This window comes from Python bivittatus, unplaced genomic scaffold, assembly GCF_059951505.1.
Source record: "Python bivittatus isolate LINGU-HERP-01145 unplaced genomic scaffold, Pbiv_v1 ctg000970_np1212, whole genome shotgun sequence".
NCBI classification, from domain to species: domain Eukaryota; kingdom Metazoa; phylum Chordata; class Lepidosauria; order Squamata; family Pythonidae; genus Python; species Python bivittatus.
The window spans coordinates 574,749-590,858 of NW_028277121.1; the positions used below are offsets into that span (position 1 = coordinate 574,749).

General features: G+C 38.1%; 1 protein-coding gene across 2 annotated transcripts in view; it reads left to right on the forward strand.

Moving 5' to 3' along the window:
* The window catches only part of WDR19 (WD repeat domain 19), a 55,619-nt gene extending 39,572 nt beyond the window's left edge, over positions 1–16,047 (forward strand). For both annotated transcript variants that reach the window (XM_088131165.1, XM_088131167.1), the window contains 11 exons: positions 543–655; positions 1,711–1,779; positions 2,107–2,184; positions 5,550–5,646; positions 6,247–6,371; positions 8,638–8,719; positions 9,328–9,478; positions 11,666–11,789; positions 12,070–12,146; positions 13,323–13,444; positions 15,152–16,047. In XM_088131165.1, coding sequence (XP_087987291.1) covers positions 543–655; positions 1,711–1,779; positions 2,107–2,184; positions 5,550–5,646; positions 6,247–6,371; positions 8,638–8,719; positions 9,328–9,478; positions 11,666–11,789; positions 12,070–12,146; positions 13,323–13,434 — 1,028 coding nt within the window. In that variant the 3' untranslated portion in view covers positions 13,435–13,444; positions 15,152–16,047. The remainder of the gene's footprint in view (positions 1–542; positions 656–1,710; positions 1,780–2,106; positions 2,185–5,549; positions 5,647–6,246; positions 6,372–8,637; positions 8,720–9,327; positions 9,479–11,665; positions 11,790–12,069; positions 12,147–13,322; positions 13,445–15,151) is intronic.
* The last annotated feature ends 63 nt before the right edge of the window (positions 16,048–16,110 follow it).

Below are 16,110 nucleotides of genomic sequence, written 5' to 3' on the forward strand. Positions count from 1 at the left end.
GAGATTGAGAGCCAAGTATGTACCGACAACGTTTGTGTGATGATGTCATTTTGGCATCATTGCAGTCTGTTGCAGATGCTGCCCGTTCACAGTTCTTATTAGTAAATTAGCTTTTAACTTGACTGCAATGCATTATGGTTTTGCTGTTGCAAATTTACTGGATACGTTTTAAATGCAGGCAATTTTAATTATGTGTAACATTTTGTTAGGAAGTACAGTGCAACCTATGATGTTACAATCGAAATGATAAGCCTTGTGGTTCCTTCACATGTTTAAATTGCAAGAGAAAAACGTGCCGTGACATAGTTGTGAATCATTCTTTACTGTAATAATCATTGGAGATTACTGCTGACTCCCCTTCTTGCCTGCATTCCCAAACGTTTCTCACCGTCTCCAAAAGGACCAAGAGCGTATTTTCAGAGCAGAAGAGATGGAATTGGTGTGTGTAAGAGAATGCAAGTCTTGGTCTTTCTTCACAGAAAGAAAGTTAGAATCTACTTCCTCAAAAGGGAAATGTTCTTTTTGTTTCCTTCCTATTCCAGGTTCTGAGGAAACTACTAATGATGATTACCAAAGTATTGCCTTATATTTTGAGGGAGAAAAGAAACATTTTCAGGCTGGCAAATTCTTCCTTCTCTGTGGTCAATATGCCCGGGTTAGTACAACTTGAGTAAATCAGATTAAACACCGAGCTAGACAAGTCGTGGGAGTTCTGGAAGATGATCTCTCAACATCTCTTTCTGGGAATTGGGTGGGATTCTGTCTGAATCAGAGTGTCAAGTCCACAATGTCCAACTCCCCATTCTGAAGCATTCTCACGCAACCAGGCTTGGTTCAGAAAAATACTTCTTTATTACGTGGTACGTGTAGCTTGTAAACAGAACATTGCTAAAACTAACGCCTTGGGTAAACCTCCCTCTATTTATCCCCCCTCCCCTTATTGCCTGGCATCGTGACTCCTCTTCACCTGTTGTTGACCTCTCTCCTTCCTCCCCGAGCTTCTTCCTGGTTCTTTGGGCCCCAGCTGCCTGGCCGGCAATCAAGCCAGTCTAAATTGCCCATATATGGTTAAGCTGCTTCCCAACTCCCCTTACAACCATTAACAGCCACCCCCCCTCCTTAGTTACCAGTGGCAGAAACAAATCAATCCAACTCCCAACAAATGCAATACAATGGAAAACCACAACAGTTGGGTGATGCAGGTTCTGACACAGAGCTACAGTGCGAGAGGAAAGCTTTAACTTTTGTTTTTCCTTCCTGCGCCTGCACAGAAAGTTCATCAAACATGGAAGGAGTGGGGAGAGTTGCCTATTTCAGGGTGTCAGATTTCAGCGTGATAAACCGAAATATGAATCAGTAGACAACTCCCTACCCCAGCTATAATCCAAATGCCATCCCTCCTTCAGCCGTAGGCATCCCTGTCTTATAAACTAATCACTTCTACACCGTAAATATTTTGCAAAGTGATCAGGCTGGACCGTGATGCAGATTTTAAGAATGAGGATTATATGATGAAATTTGAAGCTATGTCTGTGATGCCTTTTCATCAAAAGTCTGTTCCTTCTAGTAGAAAATATAGGAGTGTACGTGATTCCTATCTCTTGTTTCTATTATTATTCTAAACTGCCATAAAATACTGCCGATTACGTGAAGTGAAAACATTGAGGAAATAAGTCATTAGCCATTTAATGGTATGTATGCTTTTTTCAGGCACTGAAACACTTTCTGAAAAGTCCAAATACAGAGGATAATATGGCTATAGAGATGGCAATAGAGACGGTAAGAAAATATCATTTAGGAAGAAGAAAGACGTTAGACCTTCTTTTTTTACCAACATTCAGTGTCACTGCTGTAGTAAATTTAAGCAGAAAATGTAATGCTATATTTTATATTACTTTTACATTTTATAACCTGCTTTTGTTTCAGAACTGAAATTTATAGTAGTTATTTTCAATATGCAACGAACTGAAGGCTTCATCCTGGTGAATCTTTTGTAAAAATTCCTCAGTGGCAGGCTGATACTATTAATTGTGGTTTATAAGAGTTACTTTCCATTATTTCTCCCTACATATATGATGTTGTTCCATTCACTTATTTTTTGAACAGGTGGGCCAGGCGAAAGATGAAGCTCTGACAAACCAGCTGATAAATTTCCTTATGGGCGAGAATGATGGTATACCAAAGGTACTGGGTTCCAGACAGAACGTATATCCCATTTTTCAACCAAATCTATACCTGGTCTAAATTTTCAAACTGGTTTACTGGGGAGTAGAGCTACTTGAACATTATAAGCAAAGTATGTCCATGAATGAAGCTTAGTCCTCTCTGAAGTAATACACGTGTCTGAGCTCTATCACCATTGACCTTCCGGAGGAATGTGCCTGCATATAAAAGTATGCCACAGGAAAAATTGGCATAGGGTGCGCCATCATTACTAATACAGTGGTACCTCTACTTACGAACACCCCTACTTACAAAATTTTCGAGATACGACCAGCTCCGGCCCCAAAAATTTACCTCTACTTACGAACTTGCCTCTACTTACGAACCGGATCCGCGGCCATTTTCCCTGCTGCCATGTGGTCGCGGCTTCCTGTGGGCGAGATCGCAGTAGCAAGGAGACGTTCGGTGAGGCTTGTGGTGTGTTTTGTGGCGTTTGGAAGGTTTTTGTGGCGTTTGGAAGGTTTTTGAGGTTTAAAAATAAAATGCATATGTTTCAGAACTGTTTAGCCATATTTACATTGAACCTCATGGGGGAAATTTACCTCGGGGTGCGACCAAATTCGGAGGGCGGATTAGCAGTATTTACACTGAACCTTATGGGGAGATTTGCCTCGTGGTGTGACCAAATTCGGAGGGTAGAACGGATTAACCGTATTTACATTGAACCTTATGGGAAAATTTACCTCGACTTGAGACCAACTCAAGTTGCAACCAGAGTCACGGAACGGATTAAGTTCGTAACTAGAGGTACCACTGTATTTACACTGTATTCCTTTATATGAATATTTGGAATACTGTATTTTTATTTTACTTATTTTTAATACTGATAGGCCATCATTTTGTTTGCAGTGGTCTATAAACCAAGGGTTATTCCTCTCTAGATAAAAGTTAGTACTAAGGGCAAATTCAGTACTTTAACACAAGTACAGCTAAGGATGACCTCAACCTTTACTCAGGGAGCGGGACAAGATGAAGGCACATGGGGAGGTGACAGAAAATAAGATTTTGCCAGGGCATCTTGTGCAGTAGTTAAGTGCAAATGGAAAAAGGTCCTTTGTTCACATTCACAAGTGCAACAAATGGTATTCAACTAACAAAACAGAATTAAGCCATGCAATGGACACAACTGTGGAATTAATGGGAACTCACTTGAGTCAGCATTTTGTGAGAGCACCACACTGTGGAGATTCTAGCAGTTTCTTGAGATGAGATCACTGAAATCTTCTGAGATTAAGCAAGCATTAGATTATTTCCATGGGTACGGGTATGGGGTGTCTTGAGTATTCATAGCATCCCATGATTCTTTCTTGTACCTGAAAAGGTTGATAAGCTCTAGACTAAGACTTTAAGATTGACTTACGTAGAACACTTCTTAAGTTGGTCTAAAACATTTTTAAATGTACACTTAAAAATGTAAAGTACAAACTTGGCAGATGTTTATAAAACAGGAAGTTATCCAGGTGTATTTCCTATATGAACCCAGTTGCAAACTAATTTTTGCCTCTGCATAATGTGTTTAACACCCTTTGTTTGAAGGCAGCAATTTATCATTAGATTTCAGTACTGGTAGTGATGATTGATTTGTTTGTTTGTTTGTTTATTATATTTCAAATTTAGTCGCCGCCCATCTCACTCAATGAGCAACTCTGGGCAGTTTACAGTAAAAACAAGAATAAATTTTGGTTGCCTTACTGTCTACAGTATTTCTCAATCTCTAGCTTTCATGCCACAGTTTAAACTCCTCCTCCTTTTATCCATGTTAGATTCACTGGTGAAGGGAAATCAAAGCTAGAGTTGAAGAACAGTCTTAGAAATTATCTAAAGATTGAGCTATGGATGCTGTGTTTTTTTCATAAATCACTTCCTCCTACATATAGAAAATAACACTGAATTTGGTTCAGATTATGACACCTTCCACAGATAAACTGCACAGTACTCCTCTCAGTCATGTCTGTTACTCTAGTAAAATGGTAGGACTGCTAATACTATGAAACAAATAACTATTTTTAAGTTGTGTTATCTTATTTAATCTTACTCATTACATGTTTTATTTTTTTCTACCACTTGTTTTACTTTCTTATTAAAAACGTGTTTTGTTTTTCTAATTGCTTTACTGTAACTGCCATAGTCTATTTCTGTGAGTACTTTTATTTTAATTATTCTAGATAATTATAGTTGTTACTTCATGTTTGAAAGAAGTTTTAATGCTGCATCCCTGTGCCTATGTACTTTAGAGCCATGATTTAGAACTTACTTAAATGTACTTTAGAACTCATGACAACTTGCCTTCAAATGTGCTACCCTCATCTGACACAAATGATACGCAAAATTCTGAGCCCAAAGACTGATGCTTTTTTAAGAGACTTTATTGAACTCAAACTGTGCTGCCTTCATTAGTTTTCACAGCAATATTTGTTTAGATCATTCTTAGTTAAATAGCTGTAGAGAGTAAGGGAGGTGAGCTTGATAGAAATACGCAAGAACCATTGCTTAGGCAAAGAGGGCTGAAATGTTCTTTAAGTCCTGGGAAGCAAGATAGTATCTGGAAGCAGTTCAGGCAAATGCCTCCCTAATTCACAGGGGTATAAGAAAAAGGAGAGACAGCACAATCACTTGAAAGATTCTGTTATTATAGCCAGTCTCAATAAAGTATGATTCTAGTCTTCCTATGGAGTTGATTCTCTGCTCTGGTCCACCTTGTGCGGCTGACAAGAACAGAGGAATGATACCTCTGAATAAAACTTCATTTTTGACACACACAAATATATGGCATATATTTAATTAATGTGCACTGTTATACACCATGTTAGCAGCATACTACTCTACAATGCTTTCCCACTATGTGCCAAAATTTCTCAAATTAAAAGAGATGTTTGGCATTAATAGAGCTGATGCAATTAACTTTTTAATGTTTTAGTCATTTGTTTGGACATTTTCCAGGCAAATGGTTTAAAAATTTTAATAAAAATTAGAAAAAGTTTCAAACTAGAAACAGGTCTAAAATTAAATAGGAAGCTGTATCCCTTTGAAGTAGGACTACAAAAACATTCAAATCAGGCCCCTTTTAATTTACGGTGTTTACTTTCTGGTGGATTGCAATACCACAAGTTGCTGCTGTAGAGATGCTCATTTTGCACAGATGTCAGTAGTTTCGGTACTAATTGCATAATGAAAAGGTTGTATGGAGCCAACACTCACTGTGTACTTAGGAACTCTAGCCAGAAAAACGGCCAGCAGTTTATTGTATGAACGCTGGTTAAAATCCAAGCGGTGGTAGCAATGATTTATATGCTCTGAGATGCAGCTGTCTTTTTGTTCTAATGAAGGAAGCCAAGTATCTGTTTCGACTGTACATGGCACTAAAGCAATATCGAGAAGCTGCTCGGACAGCCATCATCATTGCTCGAGAAGAACAGTGTGCAGGTATGGCTCTTCTGTTGGTTCATTTCTGGAGAGTAAATCTGACAAGACCAACACATGAGGTCATGCATGGAAAAAGAGCGCATCGTTGGTGCATTGTCTTTCCACTGTTAAAATGTATTAAAGGTGGAGTTTATGCTTTGCTTGCCAATGTCTCCTCTTCTGCTTACTAAGAATGCTGTCCATGTTTTCCTTTGCTTTTACTCAAGGAATTATAAATGCATTTTGTATGATGGCACTGCTCAGGATTAAACCAAGTAGCTAGTTTAACCTCAGGAGCATTTAACAGCTAGTTAAATGCTCAGCAGGTCTCATTTGGAGAGTAAAGAACTAAAAGATGAATCTATTTGTTGACTATTAAATTTTCACATCGGCATTCCATAAACCCATTAAATTTATGCTGACTTTTTCCCTTTGCTGCTGGAATTTAATGTTTTATATCCAAGCATCCAACTCAAGTGAATTTGTGGATAAGACTTGTGACTAATGTCTGAGAAATCAGTAACCAAATTTAATATTTAGCTTGATTCAAAAGTGTTTGATAGGTTCCTAAATATTTTACTGAAATGTAATTGCTGTTTTTGTTTTGTTTTCTTAAAAAAGGGAATTATCGAAATGCCCATGATGTTCTCTTCAGTATGTATTCAGAATTAAAAATCCAGAAAATTAAAATACCCTCTGAGATGGCTACAAACCTTATGATTCTACACAGTTACATTTTAGTAAAGGTAACTACTTTGATTATGTAGATATTAATACAGAAAATTAAATCCAAACTTATGTAGTGAAATTTAATGCAAAGTTACTATGAAATGCATATTAGGGATATAGAAGGCCCTCCTGGATCAATTCAGAGGCCTTTCTCATCCAGCTTTCTATTTCCAGATAGTCCATTTGGATCCAAGACAACTGTAAGAAATAAACCACCAAGTATTGTAGTCCTTGTCTACTTACATGCCCCAACAATTACAGTAGTATTATGAAGCCTATAGTTGCTAAAAGTAGTATTGAAAATAGCAGATGTGTAGTTATGTAAAGTGTCATAATTCAGTCTGCTTCTAGAGATACCTTAACAATTTTCAGTAATTGACCTTATTCTTACAAGATCTTTAACTTGGTCAATAACAAGGTTAACTTATTGTAAGTACACGAAAAATATATTACTTGATGCAGAACAGGCCTGGTCATGCCCAGGGTTAAAACGACTTCACCTAGTCACCTGTTTTGTGGGAATATAAATCTCAAATCAGTTGATACATTTTGCATTTCGTCTTCCAAGAAAAAGAGTTGGAGGGAAAGAACAGCCCCCCCAAAATGCCTTCTTAATTATAGAACAAGGCCTGGCAGCATAAAATACAACTCCCAAAGTCCAGGCTATTCCAACTGCTCCTTGCTGAGCCCACATCTAGTGATATGAGGCCTTGTCCTTACTGTTTTGGCAGAAGAGATCATGGGATTCCATGAAAAATAGTGGGATTCGGTATTCCTCAAATCATGAATCTTTTTGTCCTAGTTGGAGAATTAGTGACTGACTGGATTAAGAAGGCCACAAGAACAAAGCTGTGTGCAGATTCTTTGGTGCCCATCTAACTAACCATTTGTTGCTTGAGAAGGATGATATTGATGTTTCTCACGCTTACTGACAAAGTTCAGATACTCTGTTCACCCATAATGTGGCTTTGTTATTTATGGTGTGTAGGTTGCCTAATTGCAGCCAATTATAGTTGATTCAGCAGACAAGTGAGCCATTAACAGCATGGGTGAATCAGATCAAAGTGGTTTTTTTTCCTGCAGTAGAAAATCAAAATAGCCTCACATCATTTCCTCCTCCCACCTGCTTCAAAAGGCAGGGCTTCTACAAATCAGGCCTGATGGCCTTCTGGAAAGCCTTAAAGACCTAGCTGTTCTCCCATACTTTGGGCTAGGGTGGTTGAGGCCCCTGTTGAAGTTGTTTGAGGGCATGGGTGTGGTTAGCTGGACTCAGCATTGGTTCTTGTTTTTCATTTCTTTTCTATTTCTGTTATAATTATTGTATTGTATTTTCGTTTGCTTGGTTTTATTGTAAACTACCCAGAATCAGTTCAGACTCAGGTGGTGCCTAAATTGAATAAATTAAATTAAAATAAAATAAATTATATACCATACTTCCCTGGGTATAATAGAGAACTGCCTCCCAATTTCACTCCTTCCTATTCCAAATTCCAAAGATTTAGCAGGAAAATCACAAATCTTCCTGAATTGCTACACAAAGAGAGCCACTTGAAAAGGGGAAAGGAAAAACTGAGGATATTCTCTGTATGAGCAGAAAAAATCAGTCTTACAATGGGGATTCTTTGAAGGACTTTTCCAAAAGGGGCTAACACAGTTGGCAATCGGGTATATTCTATAGAAATCCTGTGCCCAAGGAGCAACATCCTCTTATTGTCCAAAGGCAGAATACATAGAAAGGAGCAGCATTTCCCCATCCTAGTGTGACTGGTTCTTCCTCACCTTTCTGGAGACCTGGCCCAGTCCAATGTGATTTACCACAATATGGAGTCCTTGCATAGCGATTTCTTGGTGCTGAAGGAAATTTTGAGTGGTTTCAAGCATTAAGGTTTTTGGTCTCAGAGTTACCCCATATTTCAAACGGAGGGTGGTTGGGGGGTTGTAGTGCTGTTTTAGATTACTGCAGTTTTTTTCTTTAAGAATGACAGTCCTGGCCTGAGCAAGTAGGACAGGTCATGTCGGTTAAGTATCAGGGATCTCAAATTGGGATAGCTCTGACTCTCTAATGGAGATGTACAAACAACTCTGCTTTGCTTAAGATCTATATATCAGAATAAAATGAAGGAGTAACCAATTCAAGGACTTGTAGAAAAGGAAGTTACTATAACATTCTGTTTATAGCCATAAAGCTTGACAAATCCTTTCACGGTATGCTGCTTTTTCCTTGTTTACTCTGGATGGCCTCTAAATATTACAGATAATGCCTAATTCACATATATATTTCAGATTCATGTTAAATGTGGTGACCATATGAAGGGAGCACGTATGCTTATTCGCGTTGCTAACAATATCAGCAAGTTTCCATCCCGTAAGTGTTAACCACGCTGGAAGAGTGCCCCCGTGCAGTACTGCAATCAGGGATATTTTCATCTTTGTAAGAGGGTTTAGCATTGCAGCTTTTGTGAAGTTATTGTTTTAAACTGCTAAATACGATTCCTATTCTGTCCTTTCCTTTTCCTTGATAACATGATCGTCAGTATCTTCTAAATCTCCTCCGACATTTTTTATTGTTGGAAGCATAACAATTTGCAACATAGATAAATGGAATTTGTCAAATTATTTAGATCCTGTTATAAATAGTTAAAATGTAACTACTGCATGCATTATTATGCATTATTATGCATTATTATGAGATTGAGGAGCAAGGCAGTACTGCTCACAGAAATAAATTTATTGGGGATTGGATATTGTTCTAATGTGCATTATTTATATGCTTGTCTTGAATATCATTGCTATGCTGTTATCACTTTGACTATCACCTTCAGATAGCCTCTCATTCAAATTCAGGGCAATTACATTTTATCAACAGCAACTCTAAAATCCAGGAAGCTTTGACTGCAAACTGAAAATGAATTACTAAACTATAAAACTGCTTTGCTACTAGAAGCAACATGATTTCTGTTGTTTTACTTTCAGATATTGTGCCCATCCTGACCTCAACAGTAATTGAATGTCATAGAGCAGGACTGAAAAAATCAGCCTTTGGTTTTGCTGCCATGCTGATGAGACCAGAGTATCGGAATAAAATTGATCTGAAATACAAAAAGAAAATTGAAGCAATGGTCCGGTGAGCTTATGTTACTCTGTCTAACGAAGGTTTGGGAATGTCAGAGTCACCCTCTGGGGAGATGGGCGGCATATAAATTGGATGGATGGATGGATGGATGGATGGATGGATGGATGGATGGATGGATGGATGGATGGATAACTGATAGGCGGCATATAAATTAAATAAATAAATAAATTGATGCATAACTGGACTCTTAAGATAATCCTGTCTATCCTAACTTAGTCTGTGTATACTTTTTTTTTTTTTTTTGTCTGCGCTCAGTCATTGCTGACCCTGCAGTGACTGCTTGGACGAGTCCTTGCAGTTTTCAAGGCAACTGTTCTTCGGAAATGGTTTGCCAGAGCCTCCTTCCTAGGGCAGAGCCCAGCTGGCGAGCGCAGGAGGCGGGTATACTTACTTAGGAGTTAATCCCATTTAATTTAGGGAAACTTCCTTCTGGTAAATGTATGTAAAAGTGAGCTTTTTAAAAAAAATAAAACATGAGTAAGATTAAGAGGATGTCCTCACCATTAACTGATTAGAGAAACTAAGCTGTTGTATGTTTTCCTTACCAAGGCCTCTCCATGCCATTTGTGGCACCACCGGTTCCATTGTGTGATTCTCCTAAACATATTCTCTTAGGTTTTTCCATCTCTATATGACTAGGTAGTGCTTAGCCTGATGACAGTTGCTTACCAAGGGTACCAAGTGAGATCTCAACCATAGAAACCTCTCATTGTAGCATAGCATATTTCACAAGCACTGGTGCTTCCCACACATCATTAGAGGACACTGAAAAAAATTGCTAGAGTCACAGTTGCATTACGGGGTTTACCTACTGAATTCTCACTGGGATAGAAGGAGGATGTAATCGTTCAGGATTTGGAGTATCGAAGACATAGGATCAAGCAAAAGATGTGTTTTAAATATTTAGAGGGGATTTTTCTGGCTGAGAGAAGGCATAAGAGTTGTATTCCATATGCCTTCCAGAATTCCTAGTTAAGCTCATCTGCTATCGTATCAAGTGAGGGCAGTGCTTAGATCAAGTTTAGATAAACTTTGGGATTCAGTGCCATGTGATATAGTGCTGGCTACCAGCTTGGCTGGCTTCAAAAACGAGTTGGACCAGTTCATGGAAGTCATGGGTATCAGTGGCTACTTGCCATCATGGCACTGTGACTGCCTCTGAAGGCCATTGGCTGGGAGACTAGTGGGCTTCCTTGTGCAGTCAGTTGGCCACTGTAAGAACAGATTACTGCACAAAATGGTCTGATCCAGCAGGGCACTGCTTATATTATGATCTCAAATAAGTACTCTGAAATTGAGCACAGCCAAATCTTTACTGCTCATTGCTGCATTTGATACTCTACTGCCTACTCGAGAAGACAGTTCTTAAAAGATCCCTTACAACTGGAGAATGAAGCCTAAGTACTGGACTCTTTAGTCCATGTCCACATTGCTTGTTTCATAGAGATGCCCAAAATACATTAGTGGTGCTCCATACTCAAAATTCTTCGGTTGGCCCAATGAAGTCAATGTTGAATATATTTTATCTGATCAATGCCAAATTTACTGTAACAGTTCTAACTCAAGGGTACCTTAAGAACCTCTTGTAATAGGGTTTTACTCAACTTCCTGGCCATTTGTTTAAGCACTTTGAAATGAGATACGATGGCTAACATGCCATTATTTTGATCTTGGACCATAATACTAAGACTGACTGACTACTTGGATGGGAAACCAGCAAGAAATTCTTGGGTTGTACATTAAAGTTGGAGGAAGGCAATGGCTAGTTGACAAAAAAAAAAAAAAACATCATGAACATGACTGTGTATCACCAAGTCAAACTCACCTTGAGGGTTGCTTTATCTTACAAGCCAACAATGAAGTTGCTTCCAGAGCAACCAGCAGAAGAACATTGATATTCCATATATTCTTATGTGTGCTTATTGAATCTGAAAGAAATAAGCTAGACTTGTTTTAGCTAGCAGTGTATGGAGCAGGGAGATACCTCTACTGACAATAACATTGAAAATAGATCTGAGGGTCAAGAACCATTACGAAGATTCTTGCAATGTGAGCAAACATATCTGTGATTAGGAGATCACAGTATACTTTTAGGCAAGGAAAGCAATTGTGCTACTTTAATATATGTTAAGAGGTAAAAATTGGTCAGTTCTTAATGGACTTATGTTTTGCTAATAGACGGCCTGACACATCAGAAGGTGAAGAACCAACCTCGCCATGTCCATATTGTGAATTCATGCTCCCTGAATGTGAACTTCTTTGCCCAGGCTGTAAGAACAACCTCCCATATTGCATTGCAACTGTAAGTACATTGGATATAACGGGTAACTCATAAATAAGGGCCTCAGCCTTTCCATTTTTCAGCCTCTGAAGCTGAAAGGCTAAGTGAAGCTACTTTGCATTTTGAATTTTAGCTTTGAGATACAAAATCTGTTTTGTGCTTTAAAATGCTCTTTGAGATTTGCCTCCCTGTAGCGCCTCTGGTGAAGCATAATTAATTACAAACAAGGCACTTAATGTTTGTAGTTGCTGTGGCCCTTTCCACTGGATACTGACTTGTCACCACATTGCACTCCTTCCAGGGACGACATATGGTTAGAGATGACTGGACTCTGTGCCCCCACTGTGAGTTCCCTGCACTCTATTCAGAGTTCAAAAAGTAAGTTGGAATCTTTTTCATTTGCAGATTAGTTACATGCAAAGAACGTTTTCCACTGCAGTTCTATAAACCTGCAACAAATTTCTGTTTGATTTCTACAAGTCAAAATGTAAATTTACTGCTCCTTATTTCTCTGGCTCTTGACCATCTACAGTTCTTGTTTTCACACAATTTTTATCATTTTCATCTTCCTAAATCATTTATTTCAACCAACAGCAGCCAAAGATTTTTTTTTGCCGCGTATGTGTCTGTAGGACAACAGCCAATTTTTCCCAGAAGCTCCATTACAAAAATCCTATATATTGTATTAGGTGTGATCTGAAAGTACATATACACATTTGTTTTATATTTTCTTTATTGAGTAATGATTGATTAGGATAACATATATGATCCATTTAGGAAGTATTACCCTGACTTTAAACCAATTTGTGCACAGGCAAATCACCATATAGACAGATCTTACTGCTTGCTTAACATCATTTTCCTTGAGTAACTGGGATAACTTCTGCTACCAGCAGAGACATGATGGTTTTAAAAACATTGTATATTTGCAGATAAAGGGATTTAAGCGGAAGATAGCCTTCTCTTCCTGACACTACCACGTGCCTCCAAAGCACTTTTAAGCTGTTGAAATGAGCAAACATTTGACATGGTTCTTTTCACAAAAGACACAAAAGAAATAAAGCTAGAGTTTACTTTGTGTGTGTTTCTGTACACACACACAGACATGTCTGGACTTGTCTGTGAATCTGCCGGGGTACTTCTAATGTTCAGTTTAGACAGTAAGTTGATTTTACCAAAATACTGTGCAGTATGTGAAATTAGTTATAAAGTATATTATATTGTCCTTCTATTTGACTTTCTTCTGGTCCCCTCTCTATATTTGGAAAATGCCAAATTTGTTGAAACATGGGCATATTAACGTTTTTGGGACATGTAGCCTCTAGTTATTGAGATTAAAAATATAATAATAAATCATAGACTTGCACACTAGCAATTTTAGTCCTATCTACCAACTGCTTGGAGAAACAGAAAACCTTCTCCTGACCCATTTTAAGGCATTGAAGTGGATCAGTTGATGGAGAGACAAATAAAACCAAAGAAATTGACATACTATTTTGCAACCTGCATAAATTATACTCATTATGAAAGGTAGTGAAAGCATATTCTTTAAAGTTTGTTGCAGAATGAAAACATATGTCCCATGTGTTCAGAAAAAGTTGATGCCATCAGCCTTAAGAAAACGGCTGATTGCACACCATACCTCAAGCCTGAAGTGGAGCAATAATTTTAATCAAGTAAGTGATTTAATCTGTTCTCAAGTTTAGAACTCAGAATAGCAAAGAATATTCATTTGTTTATGTCTAAAATAGTAATTGGCCTATTCTCTCATTCATGCACTCATTTCCCTGTACATACTACAACATTTGCTGCTTCTACACAACAAAGCTTTCTTCACTTCCTTCCCACGACATGTTCTGTATATGGAAAGAAGTGGACTGTGTGCTCGACCTTCTTCAAGTATACCACTGATTCTGCAGTGTATTTTTTTGTGTTCGACATGTGCAAAGGGACTCTTGAGCCATGTAAATGGTAGTCATGTAAATTGGCACCTTGTACACTTAGGAGTCTGTAGACCTATAGGAGTGGTTATGGGGTCAGTGAGGCATCAGGACGTGACCAGTGGCATCGTCTCTCTTCTCCGCAAAGACATGCTGCATACGTGAAGAATGAGCACAGCGGACTCCTCCTTTAGAGCTCTTTGTATTCTAAATTGGTGCAATCCAAGTTTAATATACAGAGCTAGTTCTTACCAAAATGGTGCAGTTCAAGAGTTCCACAAGTTACTTCAAGTAACTGGGGAATATGGTGACTCACAGTTCTTCTAGAAAGGGTTAGGAAGTCTAGCAGTGAGTTCTGTGGTGGTTTTTGGCTGACTGGTTTTCATATTCAAGTCCATATAGTTCCATACTTGGAATCTACAATGGATGCCAAGGCTGAGATTCTCAAGCATGCCATTGCCTCTATTTTGTTCCTTCCTGGTCCCATTTTGGCTCCTGGTTGCATTCAGCAGTTAACTTTGCCACATGGGATGACCAATATTGGGTTTATGAAGGTTATCCAATTAGATCTGGCTCCACCACTGGAGAGCCAAAGATCACAGATCACATCTGAAGGCCCTAATGTAGCTCCCTTCCAAAAGTTGCAGCAAGTCTGTTTTTTACATGGCAGAAGCGGAAAACGGATTTCATGGGGAACCATCATCTCAAGTGCATTTAATTGTTTTAATTTAAATGTAAACTGAAATTTATTTAGTGTTTACCGTGGCTCCACCCCAAGAATGGCCCCAAGAATGTGTCTCAGAGGCCAGTCATGGCCACATGCAACCCTCTGCCTGGAAATAGTTCTGCGCTCCTGAGATGCAGTAGGACTAGAGAGGGTACTGCTCAACATTTCATAAAAATTCATCAGCTGCTACACTTAGATGATGATCTGACTATTGTATTTCATTTACATACTAGGTGTTTTAGTAGAAGAAAATGGTAGAAGAACTGAAATATTTTTTGGTAACATGAAAGAATCTAGGCAGGAAAGTTAGGAAATGCAAAGGCACGCTAGCCTTGTCATAGTGATCCATTTGCTAGCCTAAAATGAAGACTAACTATAGACAGACTCACCATTGACTTCTAACCCTTTATTAATATTGGAGACCTCAAAACTCATTATTTGGCTGTATTTTAGTTTATCCTAATATTAGTGTGGAATTCAAAAACTAAGTTACTAATGCAAGCTTAGGTAGAAAAAAGCCCAGTGGGGGATTTATTTTAAAGGTAAAAATTTTATATCATTTAACATTTAACAATTTACTACTTGTTTCTTTTTTGCTAAAGCTTTTAATGTTGATCTCTGTCTAGATATTTGTGACTGTGCTTTTGGGTCCATGAACTGAACCTAACTAAGATGCAATACAAGTATCTAATTAAAAAATCTATGCTTATTTTCAGGAGATACTAGCCGGTCAAATGCTGCAATAGTAAAAGAAGCTTCAAAGTTTAAGCTGAATTGTTATTACACTTGAAACTATTTCAACGTTACCAAATCTGTTTTAATTATGAATCTGTAAATATCTTTTATAAAAATTTTATACTCTGACCTTTTCTGTTTACAATAAAATTTGGAAGCTCAAATTAGATTCTCCACTTATTATTTCTGACACAGAACTGCTAATCTGCTTCTTGTCATTTTGCTCCACTTACTGATGCACGTAAGTGCTTTTGTGATATTGTTTTTAATTATATATTTCCTACAACCATGCTCCATGATAAATTATAGAAACAAATTCTCAACAGAGACCAGAGCTACCAGAGTAAAATGTCAGATAGACTATCCAGGCAGACAGCTTTCATGTGCCATTTAGAGGTGAAGAAAGTTTTTCTCTTCTCATGCTCATCTTGTATATTCATGTACATTTTTTAAAAAATGCTTCTGTTAAGTGTCAGCTATATAGTAAGAACTGAATAGTGAATGTTGCTCCTTTAGACTGGAAACATTGCTGTGAGCTCTTGAATCCTGTTTCATGAAAAAGGGAAAGGTTAGAATGTTGAGTTTTAAACGCAGTCTCAGATTCTCAGAAATGAACTTTGGATTTCCACGAAGTTTATTCCTCTACTATGGATGGAGAGTATTCTTAGCTGGGTTGGTCTTTCTACCACTTCAGCAAGCAGGACCAATTAATTTTCTTTTTTTAATTACCTAGGAGCAATGAAGAACAGCCTACTGGCCAGTTAAGGAACAAATGGTATTAGAAAAGAGTTCTGTATGTGTGCTATAGATAGGTGTAAACATTGATGTTGATGACCTGTCCTGGTGCCTGGAAGCTGTGGGATTCTGGATGGGGAACAACAGGCTTTAAACTGAACCCTGGTAAGACTGACTGGGTTTGGGTTTAGGGCCTTCTGATTCT